This window comes from Aulostomus chinensis, chromosome 8 (genome assembly GCF_037954235.1).
Source record: "Aulostomus chinensis isolate RoL2024-O1b breed Wild chromosome 8, RoL_Achi_v1.0, whole genome shotgun sequence".
Taxonomy (NCBI): Eukaryota; Metazoa; Chordata; class Actinopteri; order Syngnathiformes; family Aulostomidae; genus Aulostomus; species Aulostomus chinensis.
In genome coordinates this window covers 17,126,632-17,152,724 of record NC_141327.1, presented here as the reverse complement: position 1 = coordinate 17,152,724, position 26,093 = coordinate 17,126,632, and the positions used below count along the sequence as shown (strand labels likewise).

The 26,093-nt window shown below is 42.1% G+C and overlaps 2 protein-coding genes and 1 long non-coding RNA gene across 9 annotated transcripts in view; all 3 read right to left on the bottom strand.

Moving 5' to 3' along the window:
* grin2bb (glutamate receptor, ionotropic, N-methyl D-aspartate 2B, genome duplicate b) overlaps nucleotides 1-18,665 on the bottom strand; it is a 102,430-nt gene extending 83,765 nt beyond the window's left edge. For 2 of the 4 annotated variants that reach the window (XM_086211332.1, XM_086211335.1), the window contains exons 1-2: nucleotides 16,513-18,665; nucleotides 11,612-12,323 (exon numbers count right to left, since the gene is read on the bottom strand). In XM_086211332.1, coding sequence (XP_086067458.1) covers nucleotides 11,612-11,620 — 9 coding nt within the window. In that variant the 5' untranslated portion in view covers nucleotides 11,621-12,323; nucleotides 16,513-18,665. The remainder of the gene's footprint in view (nucleotides 1-11,611; nucleotides 12,324-16,512) is intronic. The other 2 variants (XM_086211333.1, XM_086211334.1) reach the window with 2 other exon arrangements.
* A 160-nt stretch (nucleotides 18,666-18,825) lies between these two features.
* Nucleotides 18,826-21,429, bottom strand: LOC147257417 (uncharacterized). Its single transcript, XR_015117476.1, has 3 exons — nucleotides 21,342-21,429; nucleotides 19,193-19,253; nucleotides 18,826-18,896 (listed from the first exon to the last, which is right to left on the bottom strand). It is a non-coding gene; the product is annotated as an uncharacterized LOC147257417 (long non-coding RNA).
* A 1,756-nt stretch (nucleotides 21,430-23,185) lies between these two features.
* atf7ip (activating transcription factor 7 interacting protein) overlaps nucleotides 23,186-26,093 on the bottom strand; it is a 36,933-nt gene continuing 34,025 nt past the window's right edge. For all 4 annotated transcript variants that reach the window (XM_086211328.1, XM_086211327.1, XM_086211325.1 and 1 more), the window contains 4 exons: nucleotides 24,847-24,948; nucleotides 24,643-24,720; nucleotides 24,363-24,445; nucleotides 23,186-24,090 (listed from right to left, as the gene is read on the bottom strand). In XM_086211328.1, the coding sequence (XP_086067454.1) occupies nucleotides 23,632-24,090; nucleotides 24,363-24,445; nucleotides 24,643-24,720; nucleotides 24,847-24,948 (722 nt within the window). In that variant the 3' untranslated portion in view covers nucleotides 23,186-23,631. The remainder of the gene's footprint in view (nucleotides 24,091-24,362; nucleotides 24,446-24,642; nucleotides 24,721-24,846; nucleotides 24,949-26,093) is intronic.

The following is a 26,093-nucleotide window of genomic DNA, read 5'->3' as shown; positions in this document are numbered from 1 at the left end:
CCAATGGAATAAAGGAACATTTCTCTTAACTCTCCTTCAGTAAGAAATCCTCACAATGCAAAGAAATTTTTAATCACCTGCACCAGAAATCTGCCACCGTATCCAATATATGAGGTTCAGTCTGAGCTGTCAGTCAGAGCTGCGAGACACTGTTGGCTTCATTCAGGTAATCAGACGTCACGCAGCTATAATGAGTCGCCCCGCAGGGTGAGTGCAAGCCAACACATGCTCTATTTACATCCTCAATAATTATTCAGTTCACTCACACATAGTCAGCTGTCTGTGCGAGCTGAAGTTTTGTTACTAAGTGTTCAGACGTGTCACCACACTGCACCAAAACCAACAAGTCAGCCAAAGTTTTTTTTTTTTTTTTTTTTAAATTGCTTCACATCACAAATTTGTTTTAATAGGAACAGTTTTCCCTGTTCAAAAACCTGATTCTGATAAGACAGAATGCAACACAAGAGGGATCTTAAAGATAGAAAATCGATATAAACGACTGATTAGCACGGATAAGTTACAATGGTACTTGGACTTCTGCTGATTTCTGACCCTCCAAACCTGTCAGCAGCCCAAAGCCCATTCAGTCCCTGAGGGCATAAATTAACAAAAAAACAGGGAACGTGGTCTATTTTTATTAGAGGACATTTGATACTCTGAGGATTTCCAGAGGACATGACGTGTATGTAAAGGAGACATATGTCACCCAATGCTTCACTGTGGCTTTTTCATGTATTTCCCGTGTGTCTGGGCAACAGTGGAGGTCTATGATGGCAGAGAGGAAGAAGTTATACCAGGATTAGCATGTACTGGCATTACTTTTGGAATATGTTTATTTTTGAATGAGAGAAAAACATCTGATGCTTTTTTCCCCCTTACCGACACCAATTCTGATACCCGATCTGCAAACTAATCCACCAATATTATTTAGCCTTAAAAGAATATTCATTATTCCCGATATAGTCACTCGATCATTTTTAAACATCACTTAGTTCTTCTCTCGTCTCTCGCTTTCTTTAAACCCAGCTGGTCGAGGCAGATGGCCGCCCACCTAGAGCCCAGTTCTTTTCCCTGAGTCTGATATTTCTGCTCATTAAAAGGCAATTTCTCATCTCCGATGTCAGTAAGTATTTACACATGGAAGAACAGTCAGTCTTTAAAATTGAATTAAATTAGAGTATGGTTCTAGACCTCGTCTCCAACAAGAGCACGGCACAATTTCCTTTGTAGGTTACTGTTTTAGAGCGGCGAGGAATAATTGATTTCTTCTGTTTAATATTAATCAGAGCAAACTGAGCTAACAACTCAAATACTTTAGATCCTTCTGAATCATTTGGATACTCAGTGACTTTAAATTTTGCAACACAAGGAATGAGGCAAAGGAAAGATACTGTTGGATAATTAGACAAGCAAAGCATGCAAGGGAAAACTCGGGGGAATTGAAGATATAAGAGGCAGTAACCAACATGAGCTTCGTGACAGTACGTACTGTAACATGTAGTTTTACTGCAGGAACAAAAACCTCGCTTTGTCCATTCATAATCCGCCACCTCACACTGTCTGGTAGACGGGCGAGAACAGTAGGGCGAAAAATCACTAGTTTATTGAAGAGGGTCTTGGGTGTTTCATTAAGTGCACTTTAGTCTGGTCAAGAATCCTCTCTTTGCTAATTGCACTTCTAATGAGACGCACTTCGGATCTCTACTGTCATACTGAGGCTGCCTCAGCTCCTTAAATAACATAATATGGTCTCTTCATGGCAAATAAACTGACCGAGACAGAGTGCACACACACATAGAACTGGCTGTTCCCCCCCCCCCTTGCGCGCGCACACACACACACACACGCACACACACACACTACTGCACCAGTGCAATACTGACACACATAATATACACACACAGAAATACACATACTCAGAGAGACGGGGAGGAAGAAAATGCGGGGTTGAGGCAGAATCCATCTATCCCCAGGGTCTTCATTACCTCATTGAAGCCATTTATTCCACCGAGGTTATATCTCCTGCTCTGGACTTAATTTAGCAGCAAAGTGACGTGTCCCTCTCTGCAGAAATACAAGGACCACCACTGTTTCATACACAATGCATGTAGACCTACAGTATGTCAAGTCGCTGCTGTACGTACAGTAGGTCATACTACTGGGTACGACTGGTTTCCAGGCCCAGTTTCTTATGCAATATTTTAACCCTTTTTATCTGAGGCAGCACAGTACCTTTAATTCACACGGCCCATAAAGTATTTTCTATTACAAGTTTCGAATTGATAGCAGGGTCTTCTGTCCATATTCTCCCGGCAACTGCTTATCTGTGACTGGCCAAATCTGAGCCTTCAGCTGCTCCAGCTCTCTTAAGGTTTCAACAGCATGCCTGCAGCACCTTAGACTCCAGGGACCAGTTGTAATAATAGATTCACTACCCAGTGTGTCTCCTCTGCAATTCCTTTAATCACCTTAAGCCTCAAAACCAATCCAAGTCCTTTTGACTCACCCACAAGCTGTCCTCACACCTCTACCAGCACCAGTAGCTGCGCTGCCTACCAGCACGCCCACTGCGCCTGTTTGTGTGATTTGGTTGAATATATTACCTCCGCCATTATGTGTTCAGTGCAGTTTCTCGGTCTGTCTGGAAAGGTAGTGATTTACGCAAAGTCTGGCGGAGCGGAGGAACCGAAGAAGAATGCGTGAGACACGGGGGGGGGGGGGGGGGCAAAACAAAACAAAAAAAATTGCAAGTTGTCTCCTATATTATCCTCTCCATTTATTCAAAAACCTAACTGCTCGCGAGTGCAGCTCCTCCAAAGAGTAATAGGTAGTCAAAAGAGCCCCATCAAATTAGAAATTCGTCGCGTTATCAGACGACACCTCTATCAGTAAAGCAGAACATTCAGTTTCTAGGAATGAGAGGCATATTCGACATGTATTCGGTTGCTTCTAACTTTCTTCCTGAAGGTTCATATTTCGTATAGCTGACATCACAACACCACCCTTGTACTTTAATTGTGTACATGGGGATTTTGTCAGACAGTGTTATAAAAATGAGACTTTTAGTAGTGCTTGGAAGGCAGTGGAGTTATTATGGAGTTTAATGGGCTAACGTTCTCTCCCTATAATACTCCTCCCTTTTTCTAACAAGACCACAAAAAAATATGTACTAAAGTACATCTTCATTATATGTGAGCATAGAAACTAGCAGAGAAGAAACACACATTAACTTACTAGTTTTCAATTTCTCTGGAAATATTACATATGACCAAATCTAGGCAGAATTCTAATGGAAATACATTTAAATGGGTATTATGGTTTTAGTTGCAGATTTGTAAAACTAAAGAGGGGGGGGGGGGGCAAAACACTCTGAAAGATTCAAGCTATAGTTCTACAGGGATGCCCACTGAAACCACAGTACGGAAGGACAAGAACGTGTCCAACAGCATGCCTGAGAGATTCTGTGACATCTCCATAAATAGAAATCTCTCTGTCTTCAGGTCTCCTACCAAACATCAGCCGGACCACAGCTGCTCTGACTTGGGGCTCAGTTTTAATGGGCATGCAAAGAGACGTCACATGAAGGACTACGACATGTTACTGTCTGAAATGTAGGCTTCCTCGTCCGTTTGTTTGGGTCAGTTTGTGTCCTGCAGAGTACGCCTGACTTGAGACATGTTTGTTTTCAGCAACATCACAACATGTCACAGCACTACATGTTCAGGTGATTACCTCAGGAAGGCAAAGAGCACGTGAGGCATTTACTGAACGAAGTATACAACTCACACACTGGAGTGTCAATCTGCAGCGTGTAGTGTGCTAAAGATGAAGGATTCTTAGCTCATAAGAACAAAAAAATTATAAATTCACTTCCACAGAGGACACAACTTGACCGATGATCGAGATTCTTGAACAGAGACGTACAACTCCTGCACACTTTTTACGGGCAACAGGCTTATGAAAATATTTCTGTTCACCAATTTTATTCCCAATTGTCAGCAGTTGTCGACCTGCCACCATATAATGCACTCTTCATGAAAACATTGAGAACTAGAAGGCACTCTGAGAGCACAAACTTGCCCCAAGGCAAACTTTTGCCCCCTGGCACTTTAGGGCTAAGGCACTAATCAAAGCTAGCGAGTGATGAGTGGGTCCTCACGCCCCACGCGTGCAGTAAACCTAATAATGTTTGATTTTTGAATGAAGGAGCAGACTAATTTGTACACTGTGGTACAAATGTCACTTCCTGCATCCACAAGGTGGCGTTAAAGAACATATTACCTGCTATACAGTATGTTGAGTTGCAATTCATCAACATTCAATTCAGCTCATTAATGTTTCCAGGTTTCTACCATGTGGAGTTGTGTTCTATGGAGAAATATCAAAACTGGCTGCCTCGACATGGAAACTAGTTGAACAAAAACTCAGTCTTCCTGTTAACATGTCACCAAGTTCTATAAGCTTTCCTGACTAAATTTGAGATGAACCTGGAGTACATCAAAGTGCAAATGTTCAGTTGCCAGCAGGTGGCGCTTTGATTTATATGCCCCAAAATTGAATGGGTTCTTCCTTAAAATCAGCAAGAGCATTACTTCCTTGATGGAGGGAACTAGAAGGGCACTTTGAAACATCTGGTGTTTATATGAAAGTATTCAGATCTGCCCCCCCCCCCAAAAAAAATGTAACGGATTCTTCTTCCTCACAACCACCACCATCAACCAAGAACAGTAAATACAAAAGCGCGTTTCAGTTTAATAAATAGATGGAATTTGTGATTAAATTTCAGAATAATATATTTATACTGTATAATGTATGAATTCAGGCGGCACGTTGGTGTAGTGGTGAGCACAGTCGCCTCACAGCAAGAAGGTTCCGGGTTTGAGTCCCGGCTCTTTCTGTGTGAGTCTGCATGTTCTCCCTGTTCCTGCGTGGGTTCTCTCTGGTACTCCAGCTTCCTCCCACAGTCCAAAGACATCAAGAGGGGACGAGGCTGATTGATACTCTAAATTGACCGTAGGTGTGACTGTGAGTGTGAATGGTTGTCTGTCTCTATGTGTTGGCCCTGTGATGGACTGGTGACCTGTCCAGGGTGAACCCCACCTTTCACCCGTAGCCGCTGGGATGATGAGAGTCATCTGTTCAAATGAATTGGTGAAAATTGAAGGGGGGCTCAACTGAGTAACAAGTGAAGGACTGGATGACAATCCCCTGCATATCTGGATGCTACTCTAGCTAGCGTAGCATCAAGGGCTCTGAAACAATGCAAGCTGCATCGCCATCAAGGGAAAAAAAAAACCACATATGCACTCCTCTTCCAAGCCTTGAGCATTTTTTGATGCGATTAAAGATTTGGGTGGCCTGCAGAGGAGCTGATTACTCCAAGACTCACTTATAGCGACAATATCCCCTACAGACAAAGCCTAAACGCCCCCCTGTCAGAGCCCCAGATACATGATTGTTTTCTCTTCCCCCTGAGAGGTTACCTCTACATTTCAGTCATACTTCTTTAACACTGATCACCTGTTCCTCCACATCATTAGCAGCTCCTTCCCACTGTGCCTGTGTTGTTTGTTACTTCATGTTCGAGCCTACATACGCGGATGGGCAATTTCATCCTCACTTCTGCAACTGTCAGCTCTCCAAGCCTACTCCCAATTTCAAGTCACTGCTAATTAGGTGACAAGTTGCCCCCACTGAAGGTCAAATGGAGACATATTAATTGGAACAGGTTAGCGGGCACTTTCACGGGAGATGTAAAATAGACAGCAACAAGAAAAAGCTGAAATAAAAACAACAGTACACAGATAGAAATAGGATTTTAGCCTTAATATTCTGACAGGTCACTTATTGCAGACAGAAGGGGAAAAAAAACCCAGATAATTTCACTCTTTCGGTGTACAGCAAGCTGCATTTGTGAGTTAGTTGGCGACAAGATCCAAAAGCTGGCAGAGCCTCATCCTCATTCAAGTAAATTAACCTTCTTTCAACTCATCAAATGTTCTTTTGTTCAGGCCTTTCGTTTCTTCATAAATAGTAATTAAAAGCCTATCATTGCGTCTTAGCAAAGCTGTCTGAATGGGGCGAACATTTGTGAATCCTGATATCTGTGTTGTCTGTGCGCCTTTTTGAGGGCGCGATCATCATATATTACTCCGTCACATTCAGCTATCAAACCCTCCATCATTTCCTTTCATCTCGGCACCTCGACCCTTTTCTCAGCTCGCAGATTTTTTATTCCATCAGGCTGTTCCATCTGTCTGGAATATCTTTTTAAAACAAAAGAATAACCCTCTGACATGACACGAAAAGTGACACTTACTGATCAATTTGCCGCAATGTGCCAGCCCAGATATTCTGATTATGTAATTAGCGATCACAAGACTGAGCTCCATTTCAGTGACTGATACCTAAATGTAGCAAACATTCCTATGTGCTGTTACTTTCGTAAGTACCAACATATTTAACAGAAATCTGGTGGAGTGCCTGCTGACTAGAAGAACAGAACGACACACCAAGAAGCTGAGCAATGTGGGTAGAGGCGGCATCACAGCGTTGGGCCCCCTTTTCTCTATTCTTAGCTCTTCCTCCTTCTCTCACAGTCACACATGACTAGGTGTAGAGAAGGAGAGGTAGCAGAAGCATCCGCAGAACTGGCTCTCATAAAAATGGGAGGGTATTCACACTCAAATTCCAGTTGTCAGCCCGAACTTGCTTTTTACATGCGCAGAATTTTTTTTTTATTTTTTTTTTATTTTCTGTTTCTTATACCAACCTGGTTAAAAACCAAATTCTCAATGTTGTGTAGAATTAATGGAGCTATGGGAGTTATACAGCATATTTTAGGGTTAGCCAGCCTAAAAGAAAAAAACAACAACACATGCATTCCCCCATGTTTTCCACGTAATCGCGTGGGGAACAGATGCCCCCCATGTCACTAAACACCCCTTGGAAGGTAATATGTAATAACATGCACCACATGTTGTAAAATGTCACAATTATTACCCATTTTCAAACTTTTCCCATAAAAAGTCTAGTCTAGTTACTGAAAAAATTGTCAATTGCCTTTTTTAAAATTATCTAAGTAGGGCTAGAGAATACCGCTCAGTGTTTCCGTGTCCTGCATCGTCATCTTTTCTTCCAGTGCAAACTTCATAACGATGATCCTGTTGTAATTAATCAGCAATATCTTTCTGTTGTACGGGTCAAATCAAAACATCCCTCCCCCTAAATTTCTGCCCTATATGCACAAAATACAGCTATGAAAAATAACCCAACAAAAAACAAGATTAACTAAAACATAGCCACTTGTTTTGCAGCATTCCATCAATGCCTTCAGCTGTGACAAATACTTTTTTAGGGGACCCACTAATTTCCTCTTTTTGACACTTTGACTAAGAATGACTGCAACCTCAGATGGAGCCTTACCGCTGAGCTCAAAGTTTTCCGTTACCCAGTCTTACCAAGAATTCATTATCTTTGTGCGATTCTTCACCGTTTCCACTATTCGCCCCGTTAAACAACAAACTCGACACTAGCAAGCTCGTAGCAACCTGAAAATAGCAAGTTTTGATGAAGATTAAGACCATAAAATAAAAAGAAGCTCCTCCAAACATTATTTTGCAAGGGCACCATTGCCTCTTCGAAAGCTCAGCACTGCTTACAACGATGATAATTGGCTTACAGAAACACAAAAAAAGACAGAAATTCATTTTAAAACACAATAGCAGAATGATAATAGGCTACCAAAACATTACCCTGTGGTGCCAAAACGCACTGAGGGGCCACATAGCTGAGCAAGACTACGTCTAGACTGACTAGACTGTCTCGTTATTCAGCTTGGAGCCCAATTTTTTTTTTGGTTCATCTTCAATGTCATTTTCATGTAGGACTTTCGTGATTGGAGTTTGTTTTTGTCAATGCAGAGCTTTAATGCAGAAAAAAACTATGACGAACAAAACAGTAGTGAGTAGACAAGGAGACGGGAAAATATAAAAAAAAGCAGGATGCTAGAGGCAATCCAATGAATGGAGCGAATTATTAAACTAAAAGAGTAAATATAGGAAAGAGTGAAAACTGTGAGCTTCAGTGAAGGATTGAGTATCGTGTGTCTGTGTGTGTGTGTGTGTGTGTGTGTGTGTGTGTGTGTGTGTGTGGGTCAGTTTTCTGGTGGCGCTTCACAAGTCGATACGGTTCAATTCACATTCAAACCCATAGATTTTCACCGGTAATCTCCTGGCTTCCACATGGGCATTTCTATGGTTTTCACATAATGTCCAATGAGTTTCTTATAAAGTGTGGTGGATTTCACAAGCAGCCATGCAGATTTTACATGTAATCCTACAGATTTTGGACTTCGCCATAGAAAAAAAACTTTCAAATAAAAAGATGAATGTGTGTCTAGTTTAACAGTCTTCAATAAATTTTCAAAGAAACCGTGGTGCCGAAGAGCTGTTTACTGTTTAGGAGGTGTTTCTATTCAGTCCGCCCTCGCTGATGGGAACTGGGGAGAAAAAAAATATACAAACAACTTCCTAAAACTCCAAAATGAACATAAAGTTCAATTACCTACCTTCTAAGAAAGTATCATCAAGGCACAGAGCTGTTTCGCTCTGACGGCATTATGAGCATGTCAAGAAACATGTAATTGTCTTTGCAAGGTAAGAGGAAAGAGTTGAAGGTTGGGCTAAGATGTTTCTTTTAAATGTAAAATAAACAGTATGACTACATGCACATGGATGACAATATTCCAATCACCCATCGTGCTCTGTTATAGTTGGTACAAGCAACAATCAGCTTAAAACAAGTGAGGTATTCCAAACCTCATTTTTATCTTGAATTTGCTTGAGCAAACTGCTTGATGAAGCCTGGTCCTGGCGAGTGTAACAAACTCAGCTTGAGGCAGTTTTTCTGCATTATTAGCAGAATAATACCTAATACCCTGTCGAAGTCTAGGGAGACACTTCAGCTTAGAATGTTCTGATGTAATGTTGATAAGCATCTTTCGCCGTGAGTGGGACTTTGCTCTGAAGCCCGTCGCTCAAGTTAACTGAAATACTGTCTTATTTATGACTGCCGACCGTGCAAAGGCAGCCACCGTCTCTGAAGGCAGTTAGAGAAGCATATTTCAACCTTTAGTCTTCTTTTTTTGTAACCTCGTGGAAACTGGCAACTAAGTGACAAATATATTCTCCTTTTTTTAGACTTTGGTGCGAGGATCATTTGTTGTAAAACTGATGAGAGAGGAGTTTCTGAGTCACTCTGTAACTACTTTGCACCCCCCCCCCCTTCTCAGTCTCAGTAAACAAGAAAACACCAGACTGCTCAGCACCTGTAATCCTTCAACGACTCAATCAACATTTGTAAAGCTGGTCACATGAGAATCGGATCCAAAACTGACTCAGCCGGCTGTCAGTCCCGGCGTCAACATCTCCATGCGCCTATATTCATGCCACTTCCCAGTCCACTGATCAGAACAGGGGCCGTGCCGCGCGCCTGAAAATAGAGCCAGTAATCCCTTCAACCCGGCCCGTACTCCATAAACATGTAGCATCAGGACATACTATAGCACATCCCTCCACGGCCGTCTTGCTTACGCACTCAGAGCTACATCTGTCTACAAAGCTGCTTCCTTCATCCACTGTCGGTGAAGTTCCCTCTGGATTTACCGTCTGCGTCTGGATCTCTGCCTGTCTGTCTCCTTTTCTCTCTGCCACGCCTTAACCCCTTGCTTGCTCACTACCATGTGCGCCCCATCTTCAATTTAAGAGAAAATCTGCCCACTAAGTTCACTTGCAGCCATTTCAGTCCTGCAATGTCAGACCAAATAGTTAAGGAGGGCATCAACTTTTCAGGGAAATCTTCTGGGGGGGGGGGGTTAAAAGGATTTGGGAAATGATGAGTGTGTGTAGAGCACATAGGATATGGTGAGGTGAGTTCAGTGCCGTTATGTTGTGAGGGTGTCTCACACTTCCTTTTAGTCTGATACATATTCATAGACAGATGCATCAGATTCTGGTGAATGCAAATGTGGGGGAGCTTAGTCTAGATTGGCGAGTAAAGTGTAACTCGAAGCTGAATAAAAAAAATCCAGCCAAGAATCTAATCCTCAAGGCCACTAAGAGACAAATCCTGGAGCTGCTCCATTGGCCTAGCTGGACATTGTGACAAAACACAGGATTTGTGGTGTTTTCTGTTTCAAAAGTATTAAGACACTGAAAACCTCCACCAAGGCTGAAAAATTCCTCAAACCTACGGCATGAGAATCCACCAGATTATATTTGCTCATACTGAGCATTTACCGTATGCAGCTAATGTAAAACAATGTTGTTTATTGGTTTGTTCAATGGATCTCCTCAAATCACGACCCACTGTTTGATCAACATATCTACGTTTCAGTGTGTTATAGATGTGAGGAGCAGCAATGTCTTCATTCACAGGGTTCTTCTCCCATTACTGACTCCAGCTCATTACATAGCAGATGATGAAGCAATGACATGAGTTCAAACAGAAGTTAGATTGACAGAAAGTCAATGTTAGATAACAGCTGAGAGGGTTCAACTGCAGTCAGACGTTGCCGTGGTGACGCTAACTGCTCACTTCTGCTCGGTGAGACAAGGATTCAGCTGAGCTGCTGAACGCTGGCTTATTCCTCAGACTTTAACTCTTCAAATCTATCGCTCCATCCCTCCATGCTTAGAAACAAATGCAACCAAGGACATGGCCACGTTGGTGGAGGTGAATAACTGAAAAAGTCACGGCGGTTTTCCTGTGTTCAGGAGGTTCAGTTCAGTCAAGGCTCATGAAGGCATACTGACGGTTATCTGTAAATTCACCTTCTGAGTTGGTTTATCTCTTCTCATCTACTATTTGTTTCTGCCTCTTCACATTATCTTCACACACCCCTCTAACTTTTAAATGTGCCCTTTATTCCTGAACCACCGCTGAAAGGAGCTCAATTTCAGCAATAAAACAGGCTCCGGCCTCACCTCGCTCTCTCTCTCTCTCTAGTTTTATATACGCTTAAAATTGTCTAGACTTATGCTCCCCTATGAAGGAGCGCAGCTCATCGTTTTGATGTGTTAGCGTCTCGTTATCCCTTATCTTAACACTTGGCTCCTTCACAAAGCACAGTGAAAAAGACAAAAAAAGACTATTTGTCTTCTCCTTCTCAGTTTTCCTCATCCTCTAGTCCTCTGTCTCCTGCACTGGCTTGCATTGAAAACAAATGGCAGTCCATACATGTTGGAGTTGGTGCTAGGTTTCTGCTAAAACTAAATTAGTTCGACAATAAATCAAAGCTCACAAACATTTGCCAGTTTCTAGAATACATTGTGAAGGGGAAACCTTTCATTTTTCAGGAAAAATAAAGTTGTTTTCCAAAACAAACCATGGGGCAGATCCTCAGCCAGGGTATTATCTCATGAAATTACAGAAGAAACCAAAATGCAACACCTGTAAATTTAATTACTGTAACATCTTCTCATTTGAGGAACAAATTTCAGCTGAGACTCACAACAGCAACTATTTTGGAAGCGTTGTCACACACACACACACACACACACACACACACACACACACAAATACAATCCAATTACTCAAATCACTGGCCTACCTTGAACATTGCCAGCCCGGATCTCCTCTCTACTCTTCAGAACTGGCATGATGGAGTGATCTGGGATTCAACTCCTCCTCTCATAGCCTCGAATGAAGGGATGGTAGGCAGATGAAGTCGCACACAGAAGGGGGTCTTGCAAGGTGAGGGGAGGGCGAGTCTTCGGCCGAACGTGGTTGAGGCGTATTAGGAGGCAATGAGGACGAGGACAGTTGGAAGGTGTAATAACACGGTCAAGAAGTCCAACAATTCTGTCTTTAAACCTGTTACATAAAGAGTGTATGGTGGCAGACGCTGACGATGTTCTGTAAATAGGTTTGAAATGATGAGCTCACTCATAAAAGGGCCAAAAAATTAAAGAAGGCAACCCACGCGAGTTTAACTCAGATCTTAAAACGCTGACCACCAACTCTCAGCTCTGAGCGTAACCGAAAAGAAAGTACAAGATGACAGATGGAGGGCGATGGAGGGTGATGAAGGGATGTTCTTTCATTCGCCTCTTTCCATGCGGTTCTCTTTCCTCTTCCTCTAAATATGGTGGTAACGCTCGCTGAGGTCTCCTCCCAGAAGTCTACGAGTATCTGAACACGGTTGCCGTGGAGATGGGAAGATGAGCAGCAGTGTATGTACTCCTCTTCTTCCCTCCCTTCTTTTCTTCTTGACTTCGCTTGCCTAGCCAGTCATGATCATCGGTTTGCTCCTCTTTCTCAGTCTGGAGGGGAGAAGAAGAGAAGGACAGAGTCAGACTGCAGAGGGCTGCTGCAGAGGGAGGCCTTGCTGGTGAAGGCTGAGTGTCACAACTGCCTCTGAGGTCAAGGCTTAGCTCGGTCTAGTCACCGTGTCAACATGCCCCTCTGCTCTGCAATATCTGTGGCTATCCACTAATATTACAGCTGTGAATGTTTGTAACACATTGTACTTTTTTTCTTAATCAATTTTCATTAAATATGTACACCGACCTACAGGTATTCTGATAATGGTTGGTAGTTATGATATAAAACAAATGACAATGAATTCATCGGTCAAACAGATTTTGTCATCTGGTTCATACAATACCTTCATTTATGTTGTAAGTCACCATATCTGTTATGTAAATATTCAATCAGTTTTTGTTTTGCGGTTATTTCTTTTATTCTGTCTATGTAAAGCAGTTGGTTCTTCCGGCCTGAAAAGTGCTATGAAAATAAAATTATTATTATTATCGTTTCGAAGGATGTCAACATTTCAGAGAAGTAGGGAGTAAAATGATCAATTTTCTATATCATCAAACATGGAGTGACTATCAGTTAGCTAAATACAATTTGGCTTGAATAAGTTTTAAACTTTTTAAACGCAAAAATACCAATAATGCTTGATTTTGACCTCTGCCAAGGATTTAACTGTTAGTGATTTGTGGCAGATCACAAAAGATCAAGTGATTCACTCAATCTGCGGTTTAATGAATGGTAACCACGATCGTGGAGTCCTGATCTTCTCCAGCCTAAAAACGTTGTGTTTACGCTGTCAGACGATCAAAGAAAGTCTGTAGAATCGTCCTTGGCTCCATTTGAACACGTCTAGTCACTACATATGCTCCGAGGGATAGGTCTTTATCCGGGTGCGTGTTTATTTGGGTATTTTGAGGAAGTTGTGTTATGCAGATACACATAATGTAGCCTTAGGAAAATTGTCAGAGAATATCTGCATGTGTCGAAGAATTTTAATCCTGTCTAGCAGTGTAATGAATTATTCATTCACCAAATTTTATTTACAAAAATCCATCTTTCTCTCTGACTTGTTCAACGTCTCATTATCTATTGAAATGACACAGATATCTTGACTCATGCAGAATAATACAATGTCTCTTTTTGTTTGTTACTTCTCCGTGAATCACACGTTTTAAAAACCCTTTTCTGTGGTGTTAAGTCATTCCTGACAGATATTTTATTGAGGTTAAGGGTTTATGCATGTAGCCTATAGACGATTTTCTAGTTCCATTCAAGTGCACAGTTGTATTTCCAGATTAAAATCTCAATCTAATCAAAGGGCCCCATCCTGGAAAGAATCTTTGGCCATCACAATTTATAAACCTCCAGTCAAAAAGGGAGACAGTAGTTATTGTTTTGTGCAAAAAGGAATTAGGGTTCTTAATAAACTTCAGTCTTTATTAGCTCCTCTTTTAAACATAAATCCTTCATTAGTCTGAAACCCAGGAGGTGGTCATGGCCTTTTAGGTCTTTATATTTAAACAGCTACGTGTTGTCAGTGTGGCAACACTACAGCATGCTGTTAAAAGTTGTTGTAAATCATTTAGTTTGTTTGGGCATAGAAGTGCTTGCTTAAAACCAAGGTGAAGCCTTTCGCACATTCAGTGGAGAATATGATTGTTGCAGCCTTAGCCTACTTGTACTTGTGTTTTAACTACGCATCAGTGTCTTGAAATCTGATGATGACTTTGAAACATGTGTCAGGGACGATGTCTTACGGCATAAACTGTTCTGTTTCAGGAAGCAGCTGCCTGACACATGGTTGTAGATAGGACATGATATGATATTTCAGTTTGGTGAATTTTCCATCCATCCATCCATTTTCTACCGCTTATCCTGTTAAGGGTAACGGGGGGGGGGGGGCTGGAGCCTATCCCAGCAGCTTTCAGGTGAGAGGCGGGGTTCACCCTGGACAGGTCACCAGTCCATCACAGGACCAACACATAGAGACAGACAACCATTCACACTCACAGTCACACCTACAGTCAATTTAGAGTATCAATCAGCCTCGTCCCCTCTTGATGTCTTTGGACTGTGGGAGGAAGCTGGAGTACCAGAGAGAACCCACACAGGAACAGGGAGAACATGCAGACTCCACACAGAAAGATCCTGTGATGGAGCCAGGGGTTGAACTCGGAACCTTCTAGCCATTGGGCAGCAGCGCTAACCACTGCACCACCGTGCCTCCCTCAACATCTTTATTATTAAAAAAAAAATATCTGAAAAGGAATCTGATTAGCCAAAGTGTAGAGCCCTTCCTGGATTTCAGTTATGCAACTTTTAAATAAGCTTGTGGGTAAACTTTCTATATTTCATGTGTTATTACATGCTTTCTCATTTTGAGTATGACCCTCGGTATTTTAATAGAGGAGGTACTTTGATTGATTTTTAGATTTTCCTGGACAATTTTCCGATGTAAAAAAAGCAAAGAAAGAATCTTTGTGTCTTTTTTTAAATATGCGTGTAAACTAGCAAACTAATAAGAATGATATTTTTACTTAAAGGAGCATGCAAACCTTTTCACAAATATGCAAAATGTTCAGCATTTTTAGAGCCAGACAGTCAGATAGATGCCCTTCTCTCCTCTCAGGATGCATCACACAGCCCCAGAACCCCACCACACGGCTGACTGCTAGTTAGCTTAGCTTCAATGAACACGAGCTATTGAGCATACAAGCATTAGCTGTAAGACACTGTTGCAAATTAAAGATTTTATTTCTGTCAGACATATGCATGGATCTACTTTCCTGATCGGAGGCAGTGATTTGATGCAATACCTCAAAAGCGCCACAGTGTACACAATAGCTTGGCGATGACTATAAGAGCAACTGCTGCTACTCCTCATGGTTGAGAGGATGAGGATTAATTCTGAACAAACCAAGATCCTGATCCTGATCCTGATCCATTTGAGCTGGAATGTACACAGAGGAGGAACTGCAGTCTTTGGAAGTTGAGAGAGCAATGAAGGAGGTGGAGGTAGCTGAAGTAGTCCCAGGTACATATCTTATAAATTGATCTCATCATTTTCGTTTTGTTGGAGGGAATGCTAAGCGCAATCCTAGTTCCTTTAACGCAGGTAAAGACCATTTTGGAGAATATTTTATTTGACTTTTGTGATGTGCTCATATGCCCCACCGCGAACACTGACTGAGGCTAAGCTAACTAGCAATCAGCTATGCGATGGAGGTCTGGAGCTCCGTAATGCATGCAGAGAGGAGAGAAGGGTATCTGCTTGTCTGACACGGAAAACGCCGAACAATAAGTATATTTCCCAAAAAGTCGGCTCGTTCCTTTCACACTTCAAAGTTAGTTCAGTTTGTCAGATAGTGTGTCATGGGGATACTTGCACGCTTGTTATTTTAATTGTTAGTTAAATTAGCTAGTTATGTAAGATTTTTCTTCTTTAACTTAATGGCTTGTGCATCTGGTTGGGAAAGAGCTAACGCTGTACATTCATCTGCTATATACATAACACTGTGACACATACAGTCTGGCATGTCAACTGTAATACGCAGTGTTAAGGAATGTTGAGGACTCTTATACATCAAAGCTGTTGTTTGAGTCAACATGGGATTCAGTTCCAGGGATCCATCAAGCAGATAATGAGAAGAAACGTGGTGAGGGCATCAACATAAAAATGGTTGACAATCCTGGAAAAATGCAACCAAAAAAAGATGAGGAAAGAGAGAGTAGAGAAGGGGACTTTAACGCATGCATGTGAATGCATGCACCTGCCCGATACAGCCGACTAATGGAGAGTGCCAATTTATGTAAGCTGACAGAGAGAGATTAAAAAAAAAAAAAAAAAAAAAGAACCTCAAGCTGGTTTCAACCATGAATTAGAAATGCTCCATGAGTGATTTTTCTCTGAGTCCTACAACATGAAATTCACAGAGATACAGTAGAGGACGTATCTAGGAAATGAATCAAAGATTAAAAACTGGGGCCAGATAACGACCGATTAGTCACAGCAGGGTGAAGAAGGGTTTACCAGTACAAGCAAATACCCTTCACACAGAACCTGCTGATGAAAGTTCATGCAGAATACATTTCCATCATGCACGCTCGCATACTGTGCACGCACACATACACTCGTCATGCATGTGCATACACTCGGTTGCGAAGAAATGAGTGCTATATTAATTCACTACTCACCTAATTAACTCTTTTCTGTAACACATAATTTATAGACTGTAGTGGAGATGTTTTACAGAGGAGCAGAGTTGAGACACAAAAGCAAAGACAGAGCGAGACGAGTGGTCCTTCATATTCCTTCATGACGGCATCCCACTCTCAGAACAGTAAAGAAAGAAGTATTTAACAAAGCCCCTTTGACAGTCCGTAGAGAAACAAGAAAAAGGAGACTACAGTAGTTGGTGTGAGTCTATGTTACTGGGTGTTATTTCTTTTTCACCTTAAGGCTCAGTGCACACGCAATTTCGGGTAGCTGTCCATAGGCTAAAATGAGGTAATGCTTTAAAACAGTGCTCCCAAAAAGGTGTGGCAGGAAGAAGTAGGGACGAAGCAACAAATACAATGTAAAGAAAAGGAGGAAAATGTGACTCAGAAGGGAAGTGATGAGATGGGATATCAAATCAGTTTTTATCTGTCTATCGGTCTGTCTCTATCTACAAGCTGCACACACTGTCTTCAACACCTCCAATCCACAGCAAGGCCACTTAATCCACTCTTCAACATCCAACTAATGCCAGCGGTCTCTCCTGCCTTGGTTGAGGAAGAGGATGAAGACAAGTGAATGGGGAAGAGCTTTGAGGATGGAAAAAAAATAAAATCCACTTCTGGATGAAAGCTGTCAAATTTCAGGGAAAATAGGGAGCCATGCAGAACCACGGAATTTAAATTTTAAAGAATATATTGGTGACAGTACGGAGTGGCTTTGAAATAGAGGTAGAAAGGCAGAAACGGAATTAATGGCTGCTGATAGACAGGCGGAATGGAAATAAGCACAAATCAAGCATGAAATACTGTCTCAATGACTCAATATGGTCACTGGCTCTTTACATTGAATGAAGCACCATAAATAACATGAAGAGATTTATTCAATAGCCCAAACTTTGCCCAATTATAATAAAAACTCAAATGACATGCCTGAAAATGTTCTCTCATTTTCCATTGGGACTTTTTTCTCCCGTGTTACTTAACAACATGTTGCACAGACACACTCACACACACAAAAATGGTATTTTTAGATGGCAAAAGGGACATGACAAGAACAATTAAAAGTGGGATGACTTTGTCGCGATGAGAACACGATGGCGGATGTAAAAACAGTGTGAGACCAGACCAGTTTCAACTCACTGAACATTCTTCATTTTAGTGTGAGGGCATTTGTATGTTAAATGTGTGTTTTATATATAGGTAAAGCACACAAATACACACGGACAGACAGATAGACAGACACTAAACGACTGTTAACCTACCTAGAGTAACATTTAAGAATCCCGCAAGAGTGTGATGCAAAGAAAATGGGTGTGGAGGGACCAAAAGAGAAGGAAAAGGGGGGAAAAAAAGAGTCATTCATGAGGAGTTTTTAAGTTGTCTTTGAAGAAAATTCATCCAAGTTCATAAAACATTCGACTTGAGAGACAGAGAAAGGCGTAGGATGGTCAGTGATGAACTGATGGGAGCAGTTGGGAATGAAATGGTAAGGAGGGATGGACAGGTATGATGTGGTTTGGTGAAAGAGAGGGAAGGAGGAGGAAAGAACACATGAAAATAAAAGAAAATTCCTCCCTCCTTTCTCTTTCCTCTCGATCATAAATAGAGGAAATTGTACACAAGGTAGATGGAGAAATAGATGAGGAGGCAAATTATGGAGAGAGAGATTATATGAAAAGATGAAGCACCTCCCAGCACCGCGATGAGGAATAAGAAAAATATAAAACGAAAGAAAAAATTGAATACTCCAAAGCCTTCCGTTTTTGCTCTGTTAGTGAGGCGAGGAGGGGGGGGAGCATTCAGTTTGACCCCCTCTCTCTCTCTTTTTCTCTCTCTCTCCCTCTCTCTCTCTCTGCAACTGGTCAGTCTTCTTTGATCTTCTTTTCCTCCTCAAAGTAAGATGCTACCTTCCCTTTAGATGAGCTGTAACCCTTTGCCAATACAGCTGTGAGACATGGAACTCAGGCAGGCTGCATGGTGGGCTCTTGTTGCTGCTGCTGCTGCTGCTGCTGCTGCTGCTGCTGCTGCTGCTGCTGCTGCTGCTGCTGCTCAGAGATATAGAGTGCGGAGCTGCAACACACCTCTGACTGGCGTGAAGCGCAGAGCACAACTCAAACTGTGCTCACTCTTTCTCCTCCACCTCCTCTAGAGAGAGAGGGGTGGAGGGAGGCAGGGAGGGAGAGAGAGAGAGAGAGAGAAAGAGTCAGAGACAGAGAGAGAGTTGGGTCTCTCTGTAAGATTCTGAATTACACAGATCCTACAGAGGAGCTGTTGCAACAATTGTCAAGTAAATGATTTCCAAACCAAAAGCAATGGCTCCCTCTATTGTTGCATGGTGGACCTTTAAATCCTCCACCGAGCTGACAAGGGGAAATAAAACCGCAGACTTAAATTTAGTTGGAAATGTATTACAAGAATAACACCTCTTAAAGATTCATGCACTTTAAACAATTAATGAAGGTACATGAAATCAAAAATACGCAACAAAATGCAAGTAAACATGTATTTTGTTCTTTTGTACTTTGTCCCTCCCTCATACAGAATACAGGAGATTCCAAAAAATTTAAATAAGGTTTACGAGCTGTGTTGAGGTTATGAGAGGAACAAGAAGAATATCTTTACAGTCAGTTCATATATATGATGGAATTTTCCATACCTGCCTGTGGATCTGCTCTCGCAGGTCAAAACGTCAAATTATTCCCACTGTAATGCAGCTTCTGTAACACGGATGGGGGGACCATTATAGTCAGAGCTCACACAGACTCCACTCAAGTATGTGTGACTTGTAAAGGTCAGGCTGGTCTAAATGGTGTGCCAGCTCCAGGGTGTTCAGATAAGGATACGACAGTGGACAGTAAGTTACGCCGTGCCTGCTGTGTGTGTGATTCTTGCGATAAAATTACTCGTAACTTATGCTGAAGCAACAAGTTTGTCTTTCACAAGTGCAGAGAGGGAGGGGGCCAGTAATTACACCATGCTTATGTGGGACATCTTCGCCTTGGTGGACATGCTCATGTGATGTTTGCATTGATCTCTGCTGGGTCTCTTCCACGTGCATTGAGCATGAAATAAATCCCTCGGCTTAAGACATTTGATAACTCCACGGGTCTCCTGTCAACCATCTCATATCCTGGAAACTTTCCCCACAAATTTGTAGAGAACCCTGCATTGAACCTGTCCACAATGGTGTGGAGGGTGGCACCCATGCAGGGACTAACTCCAGTTTTTCTTGGCAAAGAGCACTCCCAGGGCCAGGAACATGCTGTTGCTCCACAATGTCCCATATATGTTCAATAGAGAACATATCTGGCTAATAGGGATGCCACTGGAGGACACAGATGTTTTCAGCATCCAGAAACCATGTGAACAACCTAGCGAAATGAGCGTAGCCAAGCATGTCATGTATAAAGGTGACGTCAGATTGATGACAAAAGCCGCAACAATGGAGGACAGAGTCCTGATATCCCTTGCATTCATGCTGCCTTGGCATACAGGTCACTCTATAAACAAAATGTTCACCAGCAGAACATCAGTAGGGCGGAGGTGAAAACAAGGGGTGATAACAGGATGAATCACTTCTTCTATGTGTACATCAAATATCTGTGTATTAGCCCACAGAGGTCCATCCCTTCACTGGACAGCAGTCAGGTTAAAGCCTCTGTTGGGACAACAGGTATGTAAGATAGCTTCTCCCAGGCGGGTGTTAAAACCACCCGCTTCAGCTCTCCAAGTAGCTGATCTTCCAGGATCAAGTTGATGGTGGCAGATGAAAATTCAGATGCTGCAGACATGCGGCTGATTGGCTATGGTGCCAGTACGTTAGCTGTTTTACAAAGATGGCAAAAGCTGACGAAGGGCATTTTCATACGATGACAACTGCTTTGTACTGTCTGAATATGATTATCCTCCGTCCCTCAGCTGTAAGTGTTGTTCCACACCAAGCACCCTTGCACGTCTGAACACTGAAGGATCCACTAAAAAATACAATTAAGGATCTTACATACCCTGAATAGCAGACCTTCCTTCACAAATTCCAATGCAACAACAATAAACTGAGCTCACTGACCAGAAAAAAAAGAAAATTTGTATGTGTATACATATATATGTATACTGGAAATTAATTTATCATTATTTAGGGTCTGTAAGACAAATCAAGGCACATTTCTTTACATATAAAAGGTGGTTGGTCAAACACACCAACCACCTTTCATATGTAAAGAAATGTGCCTTGATTTGTCTTACAGACCCTAAATAATGATAAATTAATTTCCAGTACACGGTGGTCCAAAGTTAACTGTTCGTGTGCCGATTCTATCGACTAGCAAACTGGAGAATGCCTAAAAGTTGCTGTGTGGTGGGAAACTATTTAAACTAAAGAATTTGGACCACATATGTAAAGAAATGTGGATAAATCACGGTTATGTTTGCTAGTGCCTTAACTTACAACAGTAGCATGCTAACATGTGGCTCTACTGATTCAAACGGCGACTCAAAAGGTTTTTCCTCCGCCTTAGTTGTGCTACATTGTAAAGCACTAAATGAAAAGCTAAGACTCCCTAGTTCAGTTTCCCTCCTAGCTCAGAAACATAGGAGTGTGTGTTGATGTTTTCAGCCTGCTACAGGTGTGTTCAGCCCGGTGAACATCCAGTGCTCACAAGCAGCCAAACGCTAAATACAAACCCCCAGTCAGCAGCTCGTTGGTTAACACTGTGAGAATTTACCGGCTAAATATTCTGGTACTTGCCACCTCATTCACAAGACAACTTATCCAAAAATGCAGCTGTAAGAGTCTGTATTGGACTTACATTCTTTTGGGTACGAAACAAGACTTTAAACTGCTGAAAATAAGCTAGCTAAAAATTCATCGTGTCCATTTAAAAGTTTAGTTTTAACGACTTGTTTCTGCTGCCCCCAAGTGGCAAGAAGAAGAAAAAAAAAACTAAAGGCAAGTTTTTAGGGGCAGTGACTTGTGTGGTTCAACTCTTACTGCGGTAAAGCAAAAAAAAAAAATCTAATCTGTCCGAACAACGATCGTTGTTACCTGCCTCCACCGAGTAGGTGATGTTTGCAATGGCATCTGTGTGTCCGTCAGCAGGGTTACACAGAGACTATGAGGCTGGTTTTCTGCAAACCAAGCGCAAGAGCATCAAATGGACACAAATCACACTTATGTAAGTTTGGGGTTAAATAGTCATAGCACCACCTGGTGGCAATATTTATTTGCGTGTCAAAGATTTGGCTCCAAGAGGCAACTTTAATCTGTTGACCAGAGCCATCTACAGTGATGGGTTACTGTCTCGAATGAGGGTCTTTTGTAAGCAATGATGCCCTAGCAAGGTGGCCAGTTCACCAAAAAACAGGAAATTGTTGAAACTGGTCTCCATGTGGTCACGACTTTTCCAGACTGTTTTGATGAGATTCCTTGTCTGAAGACGTTTACTAGCGGAACTTAAATTGTAGTCATAGCGCCATCTAGTGGTTACAGGAATTAAGAATGATGAAATAAATGTTGGATTTGTAAATTACAGGTATCTTCCTGTGAGGTACAGTAACTCAATAAATGTTCTCAAACGCCACCTAGTGGACAAAAGAACTAATATTTGCATGACAGCTGTTCGTATTAGTCTGCTCTTTTATGTGAAATCCAAATATCAGGTTTTACCACCCTCTTACTGTATGGGATGGCCTCAAACTGCAAGTAGCGCAGGGAGTGTGAGGACCCACTCATAGCTGTTTGCACCACATTTGTGCCAGGAGGATTGGAGGAAAGATGCACTTACAAGGTTCTAGTTCTAGTTTTTTTTTGGGGGGGGGGGGGGGTGGAATTGGAGTGTGGGATGTGTGTGTGTCTGTGTGTGTGTTTCTAATCCTGACCTGTTGACAAGCAAGGAAAACACCCTGCTCCCTCTAGGATTTTCCCTTAGAGGAAGCAGCTCCTGTAGGAGAGAAGTTCACCCACCCAATGTGGACATCCCGACAGCTTAACACTCATGATCCAGGGGAACATGATTATCTGCCCCCATAACTATTATTTTGGTATTTATTATTTTGATTTTTGTAAAGCCATAACCCTTCCCTGCAGATATATGTAATATATAGAAAGATTATAGATATTTGTACTGACCATAACGGTACTTTTAGTTCAGTGTTGACAGTGTGGGTATATAAATGACTAACCACATATTTGCCAGTTCAATACCAACTAAAAAAACTGAAATCCCGTCTCAGCAAAGCTTGTTTTTAATTTGGGTCTACACTTCATCCAAATCCCCAGATTTTATCTCATGCCTACCAGTGAACTGTTCATGTTCTTTCTGTTTCTCAGGTACCATAAACTAGACTCCTAAATATGCAAAAACACTAGCATGCAGCAAGCTGAATCATTTCTTATCTAGGGATTTCAAACATTCCTCAGGGACTGTGTTCCACTTTCAGATCTGTGGACAAAATCTAACTACAGCTACACTGATAGACTTTAAGGAGACAAGAAGTATCTCAAAACCTCTGTGGAAAGTCTCAAAAATCTGTTTCATTTGACAAAACTTCATTTTGGCTTATAATTTTAGTGGTTTACATTTCTGATGTCTGTATTTGGAGAAATTGAAAACAAGAAACAGCTGATTATATTTGCCAAAATCATTAGGCTGAGACTTTAATAAAACCTTTTTATTGTGTTTGTCACAAGTCTGGTTGCCAGACAAAACTTACAAAAGTTATCATTCAGTTTCTACCACACATTTATACATTTCTGTGCAATTCTGTGTATACATGGATAAACCTGTCATCAAGTAAAGCAAACAACATCTGGGTCAGAGTAACAGGAGTCAATAACATAAATATCTGACTGGTAAAGAGGAAATGTAATTCAATTATATACAAAAGCTTAAGTCACAAAAAATACATTACATACATTAACCAGACAAAGCGCACCGGTTGCCGCTTCAACTTTCCAAGACAGTCGGAAGTCATGTTGTTATGCGGAGATATATACAGATACTCTATGTCTACAACACACAATATTTGAGTTCCTAAGACAACGAATAAGTAAAAGAAGTAATGAACTGTCTGAACTGTTTGTTTCCATTCTGTAACTCTTCAGCTTGAGCTGGAACTGATGACATTTGTGCACTGGGGTTCACAGAAGGCGCCAAAACGACCATAGATGTCTTTGGCTCGAACGGCAAAATGATATGTGGAGCCAGACTGGAACTGGGTCAGAGTACAGGCCATAGGCAGAGCGAGGGCCGTCACTTCCCCGATCTTCTTCCAGTGCTGCTGAGCTGCGTTGCTGCTTGAGTTGTCTTGGTGGAAGGCATAGAGGTGATAGCTTTCTACAGCTGCACAGGTCCTATCAGTCTCTGACACACACCAGGAGAGCACAATACCAGTCTGACTTGGCACCAGCTTAAGCTGAAGCTGCTGAGGTGGTGAAGTGCGCTCAGCCTCTGGCGGTAAGCGTGGAGGCACGGGTGCAGCAGGGAGGGGGGGTAATATGATGTTGGTGCCCCGACTTGGCGTAGTAGTAGTTACAGTACGGGATTTCAATGGAGAGTCCTACAATGAAAGTATAAATGTAGTTACCGTTCCAGCAACAAGGTGGCTAAATAAGATTAGAAACACTTTGTGTGATTTGAGGATATTGATCCAGAAACTGAGCTGAGATAACTCTTCACACACCTGGCCAGTGAAACTCTATTTTGTCAAGCATGTTACATGACATTATCTAAACAACACTTCATATTATATGCAAATAATATTTACTCAGTTATAAATTAAAAGATTACGTGACGTGTCAAACAATTTAACAAGCAGTTTCAAATCCTCACCAGTGGGGGGCGGTGATGGACCGTTAACTGAGGAGTGCTGGAAATGCTTTGACTGCTTTGAGGAGACGACCTTGCTCCTGCACCTGAGGACAGAGAGAAGACACTCAGGTTACAGATGGACAGAAACGATACATAGACGATGGCAAGAACTTTCTTAAATCCTGTGGAGGTTGTTTTTTCCCCCCCCAGTAAATACATTTTATCAATAGCTGCTCTGAACAGCGAAGCAAAGGTTCATGTGTTTGACAATGTTATGGGATGATGATGATGGTCCTCTTACTGTTGGGAATGCTGACGACTGGTAGCGGACGCTGGGTTGGTGTGGGGGCTGCAACAGTGGCACTCTTTACTCCTGTCACTGGATAGAATAAAGTACAGCTTTAAGACTCATGGCTCCTTTTCAATATTTTACAAGTACAGAGAACAGATCATAATATAAAAATCTAAACTGTAGGAGGGAAGAACAGGCGCATCTGAACCTCACCTTGCACATCATCGTCATCCTCGGTGAGATCGATGACGGAGCCTTTGGGACGTCCAGCGGGAGTGGCTGCTTTGGATGGAGCGGATCCTGTAGCTTGATTGTCTGAGGAAAAAAAATAATTACTTGTTAAGTGGTGTACTCAAAGAGCACATCCCACAGATGCATGATTGGAGCTCAAGGGAAAGCTCAACAACTCCAACTCAATGCATTCCTCATTCCCATTCCTCAACCTTTTTCGGCAGTGTGGCAGGGCACGTGCCATCTCGTCCCCAGTTAAGCCACGCCCACATGTTTGACGTGAGAAAGAAAATGCGATTCATCAGACCTCCTTGTTCACGCAACAGATGCTTTCGGCGGTGGACAGGTGTCATTGTGGGCACTCCGAGTGGTCCCACACATTTTTATTTTAACCCCAATTCCAATGACATTGGGACGTTGTGTAAAACATAAATAAAAACAAAATACAATGACTTGCGAAATCTTTTCAACCTACGTTCAATTGAACACACTACAAAGACAAGCTATTCAGTCTTCAAACTGATAAACCTTGCTTTTTGCAAATATTCACTCATTTTGAATTTGATGCCTGCAACATGTTTCAAAAAGCTGGGACGGGGGCATGTTTACCATGGTGTTACATCACCTTTCCTTTCAACAACACTCAAGAAGTGTTTGGGAACTGAGGACACTAATCGTTGAAGCTTTGTGGGTGGAATTCTTTCCCATTCTTGCCTGATGTACAACTTCAGCTGCTCAACAGCCAGTCTCCGTTGTCGTATTTTGCGCTCCATTATGCGCCACACATTTGCAATAGGAGACGGGTCTGTACTGTGGGCATGCCAGTCTAGCACCTGCACTCTTTTAATATGAAGCCACACTGTTGTAACACGTGCAGAATGTGGCTTAGCAAAAAGACGTTGCTTGGATGGCGGCACATGTTGCTCCAAAACCTGTATGTACCTTTCAGCATTAATGGCGCCTTCACAGACGTGCGAGTTTCCCTGGGCACTAACACTCCCCCGTACCATCACAGATGCTGTCTTTTGAACTTCGTGCTGATCACAACCCGGATAGTCCTTTCCTCTTTGGCCCAGAGTACACAATGTCCATAATTTCAAAAGACAATTTGAAATTTGGCCTCGTTAGACCACAGCACACCTTCCCACTTTGCATCAGTCCATCTCAGAGGAGCTCAGGCCCAGAGAAGCTGATGGTGTTTCTGGGCGGAGTTGATATATGGCTTTTGC